We start from the raw sequence: 17,269 nt of genomic DNA, 5'->3' as shown, positions 1-17,269 counted from the left end.
GAGATATAGGGGAAGAACAAATACGTGTAGGGTACATCTGCTATGTATATCATGTCTGAATGGAAATCCGGGTTCGGGGAGCTTCATGCATGCTACGAAAGCTCCAGGCTCCTTGACATCCGCCACTGACTCGGGCATACGTCCCTTCATCTGAGTGGGGAAGCCAGATAAAAATAGAAACAGGTGTACATCGTTACTTACTTGGTGTTCATACGTTCTCACATAACAGGATTTGGGAACCATATCGCCTGGGTATTGCGCGATCCCAATTACTGGAGGAACAAAGGTAAATCAGGAGTGTCTCAAGGTCATGGCGGCAGATTGCGTACGTACATAAACATGTAAATACTTACTTCGGGTAATTTGAACCTAGGCTCACACGTCTGTCTGGAAGTTTGGAAGACTCATAGGTGGTCGCCAGATGCATGTAGCAGCGTGAGTCATTGTCAGGTCTTGGTCAGAGCCCTCGGACTGCCCGCTTAGTCACTTCACCGGATCAACGATATGTATGACACGTGCGCCTACGAGCTCGCCATAATTTGCAATCCTTGAGCTTGACCCGCGCGACACACACCGCCGCCTGGGTTATAAAAAAAATTGCACAGGGCAGCTTGAAAATGCTTCGTAAGGGGCGCGGATACAAAAGCCGTGCATATTTTCCTTCTTTCTTTCCTCCACCATCTCGTCGTCCGCATTTTCCGTTGGCCATCATTCGGTGACTATCCTTTGCTACCTGAGACACCAGAGACTATGTCACCCGCCCTATCCTTCGGCGCCACTAACGGTATCAATGGCATTAATGGACATTCTGCGGTACCAACCACGAATGGCGTCGCCAAAAAGCGCCTAGACGGCTTTGGCACCAGGGCAATTCACATTGGCTCAGAGGCCAACGACGAGACCGGTGCCGTTATCCCACCCATCTCTCTAAGCACAACGTACAAGCAGCAGGCCATTGGCGTGCACAAGGTTCGTTTTCTTCATTATATTTTCTTTCTGACTTACATTCATTTTAATTCCCAGGGCTTCGAATACTCGCGCTCCGGGAACCCAAATCGAAACGCTCTGGAGAGCACCCTCGCTGCATTAGAGTCGGGAGGCGCCCATGCGCTCGCTTTTGCATCGGGCTCTGCTACCACTGCGACAGTTTTGCAGTCCCTTGGTCCCAACGCACACATCATCAGCGTCAACGACGTCTATGGAGGCACCTTCCGTTACATGCGCCGCGTCGCATCCGAAAATCAGGGGCTGGAGACTACCTTCCTTGACCTCGAAAATGCAAGCGACGAGCAGATTCTCGGGGCGATCAAGGAGAATACAAAGGTGCGTCAAATATTGTTTTCTTCTGAGGCTGACACTGATTGGGACTATAGCTCATCTGGATCGAGTCCCCTACGAACCCAACTTTACGACTCATTGACATCCCCCGCATCGCCGCCCTCGCACACTCACACCCCTCATCTCCCCTTGTTCTTGTTGACAACACATTCCTCTCGCCCTTTTACTCTTCTCCTTTGCTTCTTGGAGCCGACATCGTCATGCACTCCCTTACAAAGTACATCAACGGCCATTCAGATGTTGTAATGGGTGCTTTGATTCTCCCCTCTTCACCCAAGCACACCGCCTTTGCTGACAAGTTGAGGTTCCTGCAAAATGCGATTGGAGCCGTCCCGAGCCCGTATGATTGCTGGCTCGCACAGCGTGGCGCCAAGACTCTGCATCTGCGTATGAAAGCACACGGCCGTAATGCTCTAGCAGTCGCACGCGCTCTCGAGCGTGAGCCTGGCGTGGAAGAGGTCGTATACCCTGGTCTTCCGGGAAAGACACCCGAGTCGAGGAAGAAATACGAGCTGGCATGGCGCATGCTTAGCCCACATGCACGCAAATTTATCTCTCCCTCCTCGACACCCGATTCCCCACCGCCTGCGGATGGGTTCCCATTCAGCGGCATGATCTCGTTCCGCATCGCAGGCAGCACACGCGAAGCCGATGCATTCCTTACCTCCACTCGGCTGTTCACGCTTGCCGAGTCCTTGGGTGGGGTTGAATCACTCGCTGAACATCCTGCGCAGATGACGCATGGAAGTATACCCGCTGAGGAACGTGCATTGCTGGGCATCGGCGAGAACTTGGTGCGGTTGAGCGTTGGTGTGGAGGAGGAAGAAGATTTGGTGGAGGACGTCGTACAGGCTGTGAGAAAGGCAACGGGGAGAGGGGATGTCGAACTGTAAAGGTATACCCCGAGTATGGTTAACTTATTCACTGGTTTGTAGAAATTAGATTTATGTTTCTCTTCCCAACTTCATTTCCATCATCATGACTCCATATCCCGCATCCCAAACTACATTACTACATGCGTAGAAACAGCAAAAGCTTTAATCTAATTGCATATACAATTTACTCAATGATGTGTTAATGATCTCGGACGTCCATCGCCTAAGGTCGCTAGTCAATGTTTCTCCCTATGAAGAGACCCAAAATACACAAAAATCTGATAACAACATCATAAATACTAGTTCATGAGATATGGACGTAGAAAACCCTGATTGAGCTCGGAGTGTTGAAAGCTCAATAGCTCAAATTATACGAAGTTCAGTGTTAGTCGTGGGAAATTGTTTAGGCTCGTACACCAGTCGTTTCTGACTCAGCATATTTCGAGCTCCGCTCGGTTTCGTCAGAAACGGCTGGGCCAAACGGTTCGGTTTTGGCAGAGTCACGCTTTGTCACGTCGGACTTGGTGAAATTCGAACAACTACGTCACCAACTACCGCGTCGTACTCGATTGCGACCACTACCCGTCCCCCTCCCCCTCGAATTCTGAATCCTCTGAATCCTCAATAACATCGTACTCTTCCTCTATTTCCTCAAGATCCATGTCAAGGTCAAACCCTGCATGCTAGACTCGCCCATACTGTCTGAAGCTGAAGCATGATTTGAATCTACAGAGGATGTAGAGACTGCATTTGGGACAATCTGGGTATCCAGAGGTTCACTTTTGATGGAGGTGAGATGTGCAAGTATGTCCCTTTCATTGTCTGTTTCATCTGCAGAGACTGGGTTCATTGACCGCCCGGACCTGCCATCTAATCTTAGAAGCAGTTCACCTGCGCCATGATATATGATTTTTCGGCTCAAATTACAAGTCATTTTTTTCTCAAAAATTTTTTTTTTCGTGACCTTGTAAAAATGAATTTTATTATAAAAGAAACCTATCTAAATGATTCTGTAGACAACTTTTTTTTAAGTTGTGGAAGGTTGTTGTTGAGGCAAATCGCGTTTTTTTCACCAAGTCCGAGTCACAAAACGAGGATTCCCTCAAATCCGAACCGTTTGTCCCAGGCCTTCTGTGAATCTCTCTCTTTTCGCACTCCGATCAATGTTTGACGACATAAATAAAGACAACATTTGTGCAAACATATTACTCGGTACCTGCCTTATCTAGAAAAGAGACGAGATTCACAGAAGGCCTGGCTCGCGAGGCTAGAAATTGTTACGTATGCACTGTGTCTGAGGTTGAATTGATCCTTCTCCGATTGAGTGGGTGTATTGTGAATTGCTCATACATGTCTTCCCCTCTGTCATGATTACTATCCATATCTACCGTCAAATATCTGTACTTCCCTGCAACATGCCTCTTGATAACTATCAGTGTCTGTCCGGCACGGCTGGGCTATTCTTATAAATCCAATGTCAAGTATCCATTCTTATTACTATCTGGAATCATTTTTTTTGGATCTACAGATATATAAAGTCTCTAACTCGGCATCTAAAAAACCCCCTACCCCTCCCCAATGCAACTGAGATATTTAATTTCGAAGCAAATGCAAGCTTCTCAGTCCATTATGCTGCTAATCTTTGGCGCCCACGCAGTAGGCGGAGCACTCCTTGTCAATCGTGATGTCTCCGCGATTGAAAGGGACTTATCATTCGCCAGCGCAAACCTGACGGCCTTGGACACGGCATTACATGGGTTTCTACAGGGTGGAGGATCAGTTGTGCAAGCTCTTGTAAGTCTTCTTTTGGGGTCAGCTTACGTTGCGTTAATCATAGTTTCTGTTTGTTCTACTCTGCTTTGGTCATTAAAGACTATCCACACAGATTCGACTTCATCACTCAGTGCAATTGACACTGCTATCAGTGACACCAGCGTACATTTTCCTCCTAGTTTTAATCTCTAACTTGGTAGTTGATTGGTTTTTTTTTTTACCCAAGACTGCAGGTATTATCACTTCCACGGATGCATCAAATATCGAAAGCGCAGTAGCTGACATGCAAACCACTGTTGTCGACATATGCGAAACATTTTCTCAGAACCTTTCGGTGATTGGTTCGAAAGCTGGTCTTAACATCAAGTCGCTTCTCCAACAAGATATAAGCAACATAGTCTCGGCCTTTGCTTCCCTTTTAACCATACTCAAAGATTCCACTCCGGTGCGTTATCAGTTTGCTTTTGTGACCATAGCAGTTGGAGTTTTACAGAAGTATTTAAAAAGGCTCCGCAGTCTGATGACATTGAATCCCTGCAACTTCAATTCGTGAACACGTGCAATGCAAGTACTGGTCCTATCACACCAGGTTCTTTGTAGGATGAGGGATGATTACATTGTTAGGATTATAAGCACATAACTCTGCTGCGGAATTTTTGTCTGGTGTTCTATGTTGTAGCTACATTACTTGGTTTTTTATCAGATGTACCAGAAAATAAATTATCGAGACACTGGTAAAAAGGTGTCACTGAAAGAATCTATGAGCGTGTACGCCTATGTTACATATTATTTGCACTAAGATTCGAAGAAAATGGGGTTGAAGTAGAGGAAATTTCATCTAAAAAACAGCAGTTCTGTCGTCGCTGTTGTGAACAGCATCGGAATATGGCGGAGGTGGTTCCAATATGACACTCTCAGGTAGTGGAAGGGGCGAAAGAGAATTCACACCACTAGAGTTGCTTAAGACAATGTTTGCTATTTCTCTCCGTAGATGGGACACCTGACGGTGAAGCCGCCTATCTTCTGGGTCAATTTGAGCTGAGTAGGAAGCCGTTGTTAGCTTGGCTACCAGACGCTGGACTCTCAGAATAGTCGACATTCTATGCTCGGGTATTGGAGAGATAGGGGAGTGCTCGCCTTGAAGAGAGACAAGGCTCGCGAACGCGGTGTCGTATACATCGTCAGGCGAACGGCCATGGATATGATAGGTACCGCCAGGACTGGTCCCCATCGACTGACCTGCGGCATCTTCCCAATACACCGCCCGACTATCAATCGCAAGTGGCTGTCGTCTTGTGTCAGTGTCAACCACCGCTTCAGGATTGAGTTCGTCAAGGTCTGATATTGGTATAAAGTGTCAAGTTATTCAAGGATAAAATGCAGAAACATAGTCACTTTGAATTGTAACCGTACCTGAATAATATCTATCTTTTGGTCGGTAACCTTGCAGTACCTTGAAGATACATATGACCATGATTACAAATAATACTAAGAATATATATCTCTCGGGATAGCTTGTTCGTAAATGGTCTGGCTGCTGTTGCGAATAGGTATGAGGTGGCATAGTAAAAATGAGAAAGGAATAGAAAGGAAGGGTAGTTTCAATTGATAATCGGACAAGCTACGGCTTAAATCTAGAGGGCGAGCTTGTCCTACAATAGGGCTGTACAGCATCTGTGTGAGAGTACCACATCGCTTATATCTCAGAGGTAGTGAAGGTAGCATCATGACTCACAGTTCAATATCCACAATAATAAATGCACTGCTTGGTCGATGAAACGAGTTGAGGTTTTGTTCGGGCCAAGATTGCTATACCAGCGACTTACACATTATGTAAATGTTACTTCTAGTATAAAAATTTCAGTATATTGAATATCAGTTATAGCAAGCTTGTGGAGAGTCAAATTGAGTGCGTGAACTCAGCTTGCAATTTTTGAGATTCTCGAAGTTCCTTTCCTCGCACCCGGTGTCAACGGCTGCAATTGAAATCGGTTGCTATGCGGATCAATTGATACAAATCCCTGGATCGCAACTCACAAGTCCAAAAGCGACCTCGTTTTTTGCATTTACAACGATTTTTTGAAAAATCTTATTGCGGGTTTCGAGGTGATTGTGTTTACGAAAGTTGCCTGCCTGCTCCGCAATTGGCGCAACTTTATGTACTTCGCATCAGATCTGCATGTTTTTAATGGGTCATGTAGGTCAGTTTCCTGCATGCTTGATATGAAATGCATTGGTAAACTTCTGACAGTAGAGCTTTCCATTTTAATTTGGTCTTAGTTGGATGCAAGACATCGTAAACATAAGGCTTCTCAACGCTTTTGGCTTATAATCTTGAAGGATCAAGGACACATGGCTGTAATCTTGATTTACTGACTTAATATCTAATCGCTGACAGGCTGTGGCAGTCATGCCTGGTGGTCGGATGGATGCTTGGAGTTCTTTCCGGACTTCTTGCGGCCTGCACGGTCTTTTGACAGTCAGGCTACAGGAAATTGATTCCAGTTCTTTCAAGTTCAACGTTTTCGATTTTTTTTCACACCTCTGTTCATTAATCTGCCACCCATGGGTATCCACAAAGCTCATGTATGTGTTTGACCATATGCGCGCTCGCTTTCGCATTTGCCATGTGCGACGCGCGTGTGTTTTCAATCACGTGCAGGGAATAATAGAACGAGAGGGTCAGGGGCTGGGGACGCGCTCTACACAGCATTTGTCCTTGGCAGGGTATTAAGACTAGTAGGGCGGCATACTCAGAAAGAATCAATGCAGCTTTCGAAGGCCGTATATGCTGTTCCGCCTTATATTTCATGAACAAACCAACCTGTCAATGCTCATTGCTACTGATGGCTGAACACCTTTACGCTACCTCCTCAGGCTAGTTATTCATCATATGATCAATGCGACATTTTTACGTCCCTGAAAAAACCTTTTGTGTATAAAATAGGCTTTTGGAAGTGCGTTTTTGTTATCTTCACTAGTCCCATCTTCACTGTTCACAGAATACTTATCAAACCTACTCTACTTATGGCCTCACCCACTCCCGCTCGCAGAATCGCATTCATTACAGGGTCCGCTCAGGGGATAGGTCGCGCCATAGCCTTGCGCCTGGCAGAGGATGGCTATGATGTTGCTCTGAACGATATACCTAAATTTGAATCAGAACTGAATGAAGTATCGGAGTTAATCAAGGCCAATACCAAATCACAGGCGAAGACCTACATTCATATTGCCGATGTTACCATTCAAAAAGAAATCAACGCTGCCATCGACGCTGTTGTGGAGAATCTAGGCGGTCTAGATGTTGTATGTGTCAAACCTATTTTCATCGGTAGCGCTCCTGGTTGAGATCGTGTGTTGATAATTGTGACCCTCTTTAGATGGTAGCTAATGCTGGCATATGTATTGTCAAGCCATTTTTGGAGGGTATGATATCATTTGTATCAAGGTAGAGCCATTGACCCAAGCCTAATATAACGGTCAAATTTTGTAGTCACAACGGAAGATTGGGACCGTATTTTTGCCATCAACACCAGAGCGGCATTTTTCGCCTACCAGTACGCTGCAAAGGTTATGATTAAACAAGGACGTGGGGGAAGAATTATCGGAGCCTGTTCGGGAGCTGGAATGCAAGGTATAATACAAACCATCCCCCATTATCAGAGTTTATCAGAATACTGATTTGATTTTAATCAAAGCTTCGCCCATGCTGTCCGCTTACAGTTCCACAAAGTTTGCACTTCGTGGATTAACTCAGGCTGCCGGTCTGTCTAGCTTCTATATTTGCTGCCTCCATCTGACATAATGTCATTATATTGTTGCCAGCCGGTGAACTGGGTCAATATGGCATCACGGTTAATGCTTATGCTCCAGGTAACAACATATATATTTCTGCGATTCCACTTTTTGTTTTTAACACATTATATATCAGGACCCATTGTAACCCCCATGTGTAAGCTCAAAGAAACGTTTATTTTATGATAGCTGTGCTAATAAAAGCATGCTTTTAGTAAATGGAGTGGGAGACTCGTTGGGCGGCAAGGATGCCGTATTTGCAGCTGTTAGTATTTTGGCCTTTTCTTTAACTGATAAAATTGACAAGTGTATATAGGAAGCCGCCCGTATTCCAGTCGGGTATATCGGAAAGCCGGAAGATGTCGCTGGTCTCGTGTCCTACCTTGCCTCTAAGGAATCTCATTTTGTTAATGGTGAGAATCATTCCGCTGAGAATATAGCCACCGGTGCGTTACTGATGCACGACTCCTTATTCATGGGATCCTGAAGGACAAACTGTGAGATTATTTTTTTTGGCACAAAGGTCTTCCGTTATACTCACTGGGCGTATGCGTGTGTAGCTCAACATCAATGGCGGACGTGACTTTTATTAAATAGTCCCTGCGACAAGTCAAGACGTTAGGCAGGGGAATATATCTACATCTTTGCACGATGGCGGAATGTATGAACCTCCTTTTCAGGTTGAACGAAATGCAAAGCTTTGGCTGATGACCATGTTCTGAAATACGACCAATTTATCGTGAAGCTATATACACTATGTTTATCAAAGTCATCAGGTCAAACCGGCTGGGAACCGACAACTCTTCTTTGATGGTAGATAACCGGCTGGCAAATAGCCCTCCCTGAAGTTAAATAAAAGGGAAAGACAATGTTCTTCCGCAGAACCTGCCCTCTGGTCTCTTACGACACATAACACATAACACATAACACATAACACATAACCACATAATGTCTGGAGTTGCACTGATTACGGGAGCCTCCCGAGGCATTGGACGCGCTATTGCAATTCGGCTTGCAAAAGATGGATTCAGAGTTGCTATCAATGACCTCATATCTGCAAAGAATGAGCTAGAGGCAGTGGCTAAAGAGATCACAACCAACGGATCTGATGCAGAGATGTTCTTTGCTGACGTCTCAGTAGAAGATGATGTAGAGAGGATGGTAGATGCCGTTGTTAGACTTATGGGAGGGCTTGATGTGGTGCGTCGAACTTCCTGTCAACTACTTTCTTACAAACGATACCCCCCAATCATAGATGGTCTCCAATGCTGGAATATGCATTACAAAGCCGTTCTTGGAGAGTAAGTACCTAATACTATATTAGCTTCTGGTTTTTAAATAAACTGTTCGGCCGTCTTGTAGCAACTAAGCAGGATTTTGAGAGTCTATTTGGCATCAATGTCGAAGGAACCTTCTTTTGCTACAAATATGCAGCAATGCAAATGATCAGGCAAGGCCGTGGTGGAAGAATTATTGGCGCTGCTTCTGTCGCATCGAAGCAAGGTATTCTATACGTCCTAGGATCTGGGAAATCAGATACAAATGATATCTTATGTTTCTTAGGCCTTTCTATGTTAAGTGCGTATAGTGCTAGCAAGTTCGCAGTCCGAGGTTTAACTCAATCTGCTGGTCCGTCTTTGCTGAGGTGCTCTTCGCAGTCATAGGTTCTGACTTCAGTTTACTTTTATATTCGATACAGCTATTGAATTGGCAAAATATAACATTACTGTCAACGCGTACGCCCCAGGTCTGTTAATATTCCCTTGTGATGAACAGTAGGGACTGAAGCACAAAAGGGGCTGTCGACACCAACCTATGTGACCTTTGATTTTTTCACTATGCATACCTGAGGCTTATGATATTTTTACTTAGTAAAGGAGTTACGTGAGGCTTTCGTGCACGATTCTCAAAAAGAAAAACCTTCCTCTGTTGTGAGTTACTTGTTGACATCTCATGTAGGATCAAAGACAATACCTCAACTCACTATTAGAGGACAATGACACGGCTCCTTGACCGCGACTCCGTGCCGGAAGACATTGCCGGTCTAGTTTCCTACTTGGCTTCCAAAGAAGCGGCGATGATTACAGGTGCGTGCATCAGTGTCGCGGCACTGACCGATATCAGCAAGTTGACTTGTCTTCTTACGTCATTTGAAGGTCAAAGTGTGAGTTGTCTGCAGTCTTTATTACGTTTCGTGGCTGTACGGTCCTTGCTTGTCATTACTGATTTGTTTGAATTGTTTCGCACATAGGTTTCTATCAATGGAGGAATGTTCTTTGATTGATATCAAATATGGAATTCAAACTCTTTTACAGTGAAACTGCTTGTAGTCATTACTAGGATCTGATTGTAAAATTTCCACTTATCGTGCCCAGACTCAATAAATCAAATATATAGTGCTTAGTGACCGAGACCTTTTGATGCGCCTGTCTATACTGGCATTTGTTTATACAACGGAGGCGCACAACCTCAGGACTGTTACGTTATCCTTTACGCCTTTTGTTGATCCCATTGGGTTACGCATTACGTTCCAAGAGCTCAGCACTGACGTAATGATTCGAGCCAAGTCCGTTCATCACTTGTTTGCATATGGTAAAACCAAAAGGGAAGACAAGGCGGCTCCGAGCTCCACAAAATTGTATAAAAAGTCGGTTTGTTCTTCTGCTACGTATTCAGATATACCGTTCGCGCCAACTAAAGCACCGATGCCAGAAATTGCAATCGTAACAGGAGCCTCTAGAGGTATTGGACGAGCTATTGCAGTTCGTCTGGCTAAGGACGGATATCACGTTGCTGTCAATGATCTGCCATCCAGCAAAGACGAACTTGAAAAACTTCAGGACGAAATTACGAGCTCTGGTGGCACAGCCTTAACTTTCTACGCCGATGTATCTGTCGAGGAGCAAGTTGAGAAGATGGTGACTGATGTCGTACAGGCTTTGGGTGGCCTTGACGTGGTATGTAACAGTCCATCCTGATTCGATAGATAATCATACAAACTTAGACTCATATTTAGATGGTCGCCAATGCCGGTATCTGCATTACAAAACCTTTCCTCAAAAGTATGGGATCTCTCGCTCAGGCATCGTGGGCAGATATAATTGAAAGTTCATGTTTCCGGTTTAAACACTTACAGCGACGAAGGAAGACCTCGACCATATCTTATCAGTCAATATAAAAGGCACATTTTTTAGCTACAAGCATGCTGCGATACAAATGATCAAGCAAGGAAGAGGAGGAAGAATCATTGGTGCGGCGTCCATCGCCTCAAAACAAGGTATGTTTGTCCATTTTTTGTTACAAAAACTTGATTAAATTGTTTCTAGGAATGTCAATGTTAGGCGCATACAGTTCTACTAAGTTTGCTATACGAGGAATGACCCAATCGGCCGGTTGGTTTAACTTTAATGTGCTCAAACTTATTTTTGAATGTTAATTATAGCTATCGAACTGGCTCAGCATAACATCAGAGTCAATGCATATGCCCCAGGTACGAGTATATACAGTTTACTTCTAGAATAATACTTTGACTGTCTTCACAATCAGGAGGAGTGACCACCGATCTACGTTAGTAACGGCTTTCGGATATCATCTTCTTCTTATGGGTCTAATTCGCTTCTCGAATTACAGTTAAAGGGGTGTATGATGCCGTTGCCACTGAACAAAAGCAAGAAAATTCAGCCTCTGTGGTAGGCACACTTTCATTTGATGCACAAACGGTGTAGTCATATAATATTACTAGTCGACTTTGGCACCCGTCATAAACCGTGACTCAGCTCCAGAGGAAATTGCTGGTCTCGTCTCATATCTTGTGTCGAAAGATGCCGCAATGATTACGGGTACGTTTCACTCGGTCACGGATTAGATTTATTAGTGACTTAAATGATGAATGTGTCCTACTAGGTCAAAGTGTGAGTATAACTTCTCTACGACACACTCCGTGTACTTACCAATTTCACTAGGTTTCCATTAATGGGGGATCGTTCTTTGACTAATGTACTATCATGACGAAAGAGAAAGATCGAGTGTCCATCTGTCTATCGATTAATCCTTCAACTTGAAAGGAAGCGTTGATGAGTAGGATCATTGGGCGCTTAATTGGCCTGTAGGTCTACGAAATAAGTTCTTAGTTTTCCAAGATTAGAACTCTGCAAGCAAATTATTCTTATCGTATGTGCATAATGCATTTCCCTTGACGATAACATGTGATACTGCGGGCAATGGGCTTCCTTGCATTCCGCTTGTTTCCCTCATAAGCATGCGTGTCATGGTGGATTTGGACAAGTGCATTCTGAGTGAAATTAATACTCATCAATAACATCTAAATCTCATGACCCATGAGCCTTCATGAGGAATACAACAGCTCAGTAAAATTGCGGAACATGTTTATTTTGATAGGACATCAGACCTGGGGAAGCATCATATGCGGCTTTAACCTTCGTCGCAGATCATAACAGGTGACTAGGCTGTGGCTTCTTGAATTCAATCGGATCAGACATCCACATGGTAAAGTGGTCCTCAAGTCCATAAGCTATAGACCACTGTGATCTCGTGTGCTTATTATCTAACACTTCACACACTTTTGGCGCTCATCTGTTCCACAAGCCTCAATGTACTAACCGCTTCGGGTTGCTCTTAAGTCACGCAAAACAACATTTACGATTATTCTTCCGAGCTGCCATTGGGAATGAATTGCCTCCAACGGTGGTAATTTATCTGTATAAAATGGCCTGAATATCTGACTTATATCCTCAGCCTCCCGCATCCTCAATACTGCGACGAAGTCTTGAATATCTTTCACCATGGTTCACATTACGCCTTTTTTTCTGCTTTCTATTGCTACTGGCATCAGCCTTGCCACCCCAACCGAGCGTACCGTGCCCCAGGTTCTGGCTGACATTAACGTCGTCTCTACAAGAGTGACTTCTCTTGACAACGCTATTACAGCTTTCCCATTGACGGGAGGTTCTCTTGTTGCGGCCTTGGTATGTTACCATTTTTATTAAAGTGGAAAAAATGCACCTAGTAAAAGTCGATTAATTGCACAGGGAATTCACACAAGCGCTGGAACCGTGATAACGTCCCTGAAGGCCGCGACTGGCAACGTCATTGCGAGTCTACGTGTTCTTGTCGACTCTACATTTACAGACATTAACTTTGTTTTGCCTACGTAGGCCACTGGTCCTGTGGATGAGATAGATGGAAACTCCATTTTAAACGCAGTTCAGGCATTTGAACCCACTATCCAGCATGCATTGGCTGAGATCGTGGTCAAGAAACCCGCCTTCGTCGGTTGGTCATGTCTTGCTTGTATTTCAGGCATACAGTATCAATGACTGAGGACAAACTTATAGCATTGCCCGTCGGAGGCCTGCCGCTTTTAATTCTTCAGGACCTTAGATTCCTTAAAGGAAACACGACCGAATTTTCCTCTGCATTAATCGAAAACGCTCCTGTAAGCAAATTCACGAATTGCATATTTCCATATGGCTAACAAATTTGGATAGGAATCGCTTATTCCTGCTGCTACGGCTCTTCAGAACGGAATTCTGGAAAGCTTCGACACAGCAATTTCTGCTTATACATAAGGTCTAAGGTCTCCCCGGTGTACGCTGTATATCAATCATTTACTTGGTTCTTGTCGTCTGTATTTCAATCAGAAGAGTGAACTTTGCCATATACATGTAAATCCGTAGCTAAAACCAACCCTGTTCTGATATTTCCAACATATATATGCTCCGATGTTTCCAGTCACGGAGATCCTCATTGCTTCGTACCTGTGGTAGCAACGGCGATGTGGTGAGCGATAGACTCTGACATTGCACCCATGTCGCTTGTAACATTGATCTACCACATTCAGTGAGCTCTGTTAGATCAAGCATCAGATCAAGGGCTTCGACCTACCATATCAAATCCTTGCTGTGCGCGCAGCGCTGCCTGCTTTCCAGAGGTACAATATATAGCGCTATAGTCATCATAAAATGGTCAGCCTTCTCTTGACGCCGTGTAGTGCATTACGCACCATTTCTTTCCAGACTCATGAGCTGCTTGTAGAATCTTCTGGATGACCTTTTCGACATCGGGATGTGGATCGGGGTTTGGAGTAGGGTATCCAAGACAAATGGAGAGATCGTATGGTCCAATGAATAGAACGTCTGTATTTTAAAAAAAAATGAAGACGATGGAAGATATGTCATCGGATTTGGGATGTGGACTGACCAACACCATCAACGTTGGCGATCTCAGAAACATTTTCCACCGCTTCTTTGTTCTCTATTTGAATCATCACCAAAATTTCGTCGTTTGCTGAGTTGATGTACTCGGATGCAGTCACGCCCCACGTTCCGTGCGTGAAAGGGCTTCCAAAACCACGTCTGCCCAACGGAGGGAAGCGACTGTCTGCGACAACTTCTTTGGCTTTAGCAGCTGTAGACACCTAGAAGCAATTTAACAGAGTAAAAGCTTTGTATCAACCATAGTCTATGTACCAAAGGTACGATAATGCCCCTCGCGCCGCCGTCGAGCGCATGCTTGATTTGCCAGCTTGAGCTATTGGTAACCCCTGTAGCTGGTATCCTGACTATTGCACTTGGTCCACCGCCAGGTCGCGCACCCTCTATAGCAGCAATACTCTCTGCAGCTGCTGGGAGAAGCGGTATCAAACCGTGTTCGCAATCTACTGCAATCCATGACAGATCGTTGGTCGACTTGGCTACAGTTCGCGCGTGAAAGGTTCCAGGTAGGGTGAGCCATGCCCCGAATGCAGGCTTATTGGCCCTGAGGGCTTGCTTCAAAGGATGAAGTGCCATGTTGGTACGTTGTTGCTGCTTGGGAAGAAGACAAACCAAAGCAAAATCGTGTTGTGAGAGTGAAAGGAATTAATATTTTGGTAGCCAAGTTGCTCAATAGAAGGCTGGGAAACTTTCAGACCAGTAGCATCACCGCGTGACTGGAAAGAGCTTCCAAATTTGATAGATGTTATGTGTTGATATCGAGTTTATTGATATAAGTAACTGACACGGTCATCGGAAATGTTCGAACTTCAAAGCGAATGTATTTCATGATCCCAGTATTGGCACAGCGTGAGTCCTTACAAACAAAGATGGGACCGGAATGGCGCTATCCTTACAACCAAATACTACCAAAAATTATCAGGAATTTATGAGTAAGCAGCAATGCCGCTGGCCAAAGCAGCATCTACTGCAGTCTTGATAGCAGTGGCGGCTGGGATAAGGTCAGACTATGTGTGATACACAGGTCAGCCGAATGGTCATAAAACATGAAGCATGCAATAATATTTACCGGAGCGGATCCGATGAGGGCAGCTTCGAACTTGGATGTACTCGCGTTCAAGTTGATAAGATCTTGTTTGACGAGAGCAGGGATACCACCAATGGGAAGGGCTTGGAATGCGGGTTTCTTGTTCACAATTTGTGTGACGGTGTCGATAATAATTGGCTCGAGTGCCTGTACGGCTGCCAGGATTGTGTTTCCGTCAGCTTCAGAGACTGGTTTTGGGGTAACAGCCTGACGAAATATTGTTGTCAGAAGCAGCGTTCAAGATACATAGTAGGAAAACCAGTACAATCGTAGTGTTTAACTTACATTCACATCCGTGGTGCCCTTATCAATAGCTGAACCGAGGTTTACCGCGTCAGTGTGAATGGCCTATAGTGAGCAACAAATTAGACGCGCGGGCTGCAGGTTGTGGGATCAATTTGTAACTAACCAAAGCATTTACGAGTGACCCTCCAGTATTTGGGAAAGCAATAATGGCCGCATCCAAGGCTTTTGTTTGCGAAGTGATGCTCGCAATGTCAGCCTCTACATCGGCCGTTGTTGTCGCTAAGCCAACAGAGAGGAGCGAAGCAAGGACAAAGAAACTGGATTGGAATTTCATATTTGACGTTATGAGGCTGCTTATGGAGAATCTGTTCAAGGGATTTCAAGTTGAAAGGCTACCATTATTCTTTGGTCCTTTTATAATGGGCGAGCGGGCGGACACCATGTAGTTCGTTAAGTCAGATGAGCCAGAGAAGGCGTGTGATAGTTATAAATAGTGTTTGCCTGGGATTAAAGATGTTGGAGTTAACACTTGTCATCCCAGAATGTGTCTTACATCACCGTAATGGAACAGAAGTTTGCTCGCCGCCTTCGTGGTGGGCGTACGAGAGCCCATAGCAACACCAAAAAAAACATCTGACAATGTACTAGTCAACCCAGGAAAATAACAAAAGATTAAAAATGCAAAGGTAGATCCATAGGCAAAATGTTGAAGCATCTTGTTTTCTAAGCCCATAATCACATTGATGTAGGGTCCCATAAGTCGCATTATTGGATAAAAGATGTCAAATATATTGAATTGATGGTAATGACGATGGAGCTCTCACCAGAAAGAGGATGTGCAGCGTGCGTTCTGAAATGTAAAGTCGTGCACTATCACCTGACGCAGTTTAAAAAGATCGAAGCCAGCTTTCAGACAACCTACCGCATGTTATCACTCAAGGATACGGATCCAAATATACTCTTTCATGCTCGGTGTCTTTCCCAACTCACGTTACGCTTGACTCTAGGGTGTTCATTGAACGGGGTCCACACGGCCTTGACCAGGTGTTCGATACTGGCCAAACGCCAAAGGCGTCTTGAAGACAACACAAGATGAATGAATAGCTTCGAATGTAGTAAGCGCTCAGCTGCATGGTTTAGGAGACATTCAATACAAAATGTATTTGCAGCTCAGCCTGCTGCGGAAGGGAGTCTATACACGGATGCAATGTTAGTGCGCACAAGACGAGCGTACCAGTGAAGCTCATGTCGCGGTTCCGACTTCAATCTTCGAACTCGGACAGCTTGAGAAAAATCACTATTGAACAAAGAAGCAGCGACATCTGATTTTGGAGAGAATGGACGGATGTTTGAGATTAAACATGACCTCATGAAAATGGCGAATTCTGTGATCAAATGTCAACTACAGTACTATGAAATAGATTCGTCAAAAAACTGTTTAGTCGACTCACTTGCATGACGCCAATGAAAATCCACAATGCAATACACGGAGAAACTGCAGAGCTTGGGCGAATCCTGCAGAAAGTGGTTCGACAAACGACCTGGTGAAAGGAAAGTTTAGTGGGACTACATTACTTTCCACAACTGGGTGAGAAGAACGGACCTCGGCAACATTCTGACTACCGGATGATAAAATTAGTTCTACGATGTCCCTGTGATTGTCAGAAAGCAGCAACTTCGAAGGACGCTTCCGCTATTTTCCTGAAATTTTTGCAACATGATAGGGGCATGTCCACCGTCTAAGATTGAATAAACCATTAGCAAATAATTTACACGGTCATTTGCATTTTCTATTGGAAATCACGTCATTTGGTGAGTGCGATGAAAAGAGACGAAAGTAGCCCGAAAGAAGCCAGTGCTACAGAGAAAGAGTGTGTGGTCCTAAGAGCGTCACCATGACCCTATAACCTCTGTTTGAATAT

General features: G+C 44.6%; 7 protein-coding genes across 7 annotated transcripts; 4 read left to right on the top strand and 3 right to left on the bottom strand.

Moving 5' to 3' along the window:
* Nucleotides 1-750: 750 nt before the first annotated feature.
* JR316_0010297 (Cystathionine gamma-lyase) lies at nucleotides 751-2,231 on the top strand (the record flags this gene model as incomplete). Its single annotated transcript, XM_047895966.1, has 3 exons — nucleotides 751-969; nucleotides 1,024-1,323; nucleotides 1,374-2,231. The coding sequence occupies 3 exons, from the start codon at nucleotides 751-753 to the stop codon at nucleotides 2,229-2,231; spliced, it is 1,377 nt and encodes a 458-aa protein (XP_047745685.1).
* Nucleotides 2,232-4,824: 2,593 nt separating this feature from the next.
* Nucleotides 4,825-5,460, bottom strand: JR316_0010296 (uncharacterized protein; the record flags this gene model as incomplete). Its single annotated transcript, XM_047895965.1, has 2 exons — nucleotides 4,825-5,324; nucleotides 5,400-5,460. 2 exons carry the CDS (start codon nucleotides 5,458-5,460, stop codon nucleotides 4,825-4,827), a joined length of 561 nt encoding a protein of 186 aa, XP_047745684.1.
* Nucleotides 5,461-7,013: 1,553 nt separating this feature from the next.
* Nucleotides 7,014-8,268, top strand: JR316_0010295 (Short-chain dehydrogenase; the record flags this gene model as incomplete). Its single annotated transcript, XM_047895964.1, has 8 exons — nucleotides 7,014-7,292; nucleotides 7,367-7,412; nucleotides 7,480-7,620; nucleotides 7,685-7,750; nucleotides 7,812-7,859; nucleotides 7,918-7,938; nucleotides 7,997-8,046; nucleotides 8,098-8,268. The coding sequence occupies 8 exons, from the start codon at nucleotides 7,014-7,016 to the stop codon at nucleotides 8,266-8,268; spliced, it is 822 nt and encodes a 273-aa protein (XP_047745683.1).
* A 461-nt stretch (nucleotides 8,269-8,729) lies between these two features.
* On the top strand, nucleotides 8,730-11,776 carry JR316_0010294 (Short-chain dehydrogenase; the record flags this gene model as incomplete). The annotated part of the gene is made up of 18 exons (XM_047895963.1): nucleotides 8,730-8,981; nucleotides 9,037-9,082; nucleotides 9,144-9,284; nucleotides 9,345-9,410; nucleotides 9,481-9,528; nucleotides 9,578-9,598; nucleotides 9,654-9,712; nucleotides 9,772-9,943; nucleotides 10,458-10,738; nucleotides 10,798-10,843; nucleotides 10,918-11,058; nucleotides 11,108-11,173; nucleotides 11,224-11,271; nucleotides 11,328-11,348; nucleotides 11,412-11,470; nucleotides 11,524-11,620; nucleotides 11,685-11,692; nucleotides 11,744-11,776. 18 exons carry the CDS (start codon nucleotides 8,730-8,732, stop codon nucleotides 11,774-11,776), a joined length of 1,605 nt encoding a protein of 534 aa, XP_047745682.1.
* Nucleotides 11,777-12,583: 807 nt separating this feature from the next.
* On the top strand, nucleotides 12,584-13,369 carry JR316_0010293 (uncharacterized protein; the record flags this gene model as incomplete). The annotated part of the gene is made up of 5 exons (XM_047895962.1): nucleotides 12,584-12,766; nucleotides 12,830-12,886; nucleotides 12,956-13,073; nucleotides 13,109-13,236; nucleotides 13,289-13,369. 5 exons carry the CDS (start codon nucleotides 12,584-12,586, stop codon nucleotides 13,367-13,369), a joined length of 567 nt encoding a protein of 188 aa, XP_047745681.1.
* A 175-nt stretch (nucleotides 13,370-13,544) lies between these two features.
* JR316_0010292 (4-hydroxy-2-oxo-heptane-1,7-dioate aldolase) lies at nucleotides 13,545-14,590 on the bottom strand (the record flags this gene model as incomplete). Its single annotated transcript, XM_047895961.1, has 5 exons — nucleotides 13,545-13,628; nucleotides 13,686-13,746; nucleotides 13,804-13,936; nucleotides 14,001-14,217; nucleotides 14,270-14,590. 5 exons carry the CDS (start codon nucleotides 14,588-14,590, stop codon nucleotides 13,545-13,547), a joined length of 816 nt encoding a protein of 271 aa, XP_047745680.1.
* A 350-nt stretch (nucleotides 14,591-14,940) lies between these two features.
* On the bottom strand, nucleotides 14,941-15,681 carry JR316_0010291 (uncharacterized protein; the record flags this gene model as incomplete). The annotated part of the gene is made up of 4 exons (XM_047895960.1): nucleotides 14,941-15,021; nucleotides 15,084-15,308; nucleotides 15,387-15,449; nucleotides 15,511-15,681. 4 exons carry the CDS (start codon nucleotides 15,679-15,681, stop codon nucleotides 14,941-14,943), a joined length of 540 nt encoding a protein of 179 aa, XP_047745679.1.
* Nucleotides 15,682-17,269: the final 1,588 nt, after the last annotated feature.

Source organism: Psilocybe cubensis, chromosome 9, assembly GCF_017499595.1.
Source record: "Psilocybe cubensis strain MGC-MH-2018 chromosome 9, whole genome shotgun sequence".
Taxonomy (NCBI): Eukaryota; Fungi; Basidiomycota; class Agaricomycetes; order Agaricales; family Agrocybaceae; genus Psilocybe; species Psilocybe cubensis.
This window is presented reverse-complemented; position numbering and strand designations above follow the sequence as displayed.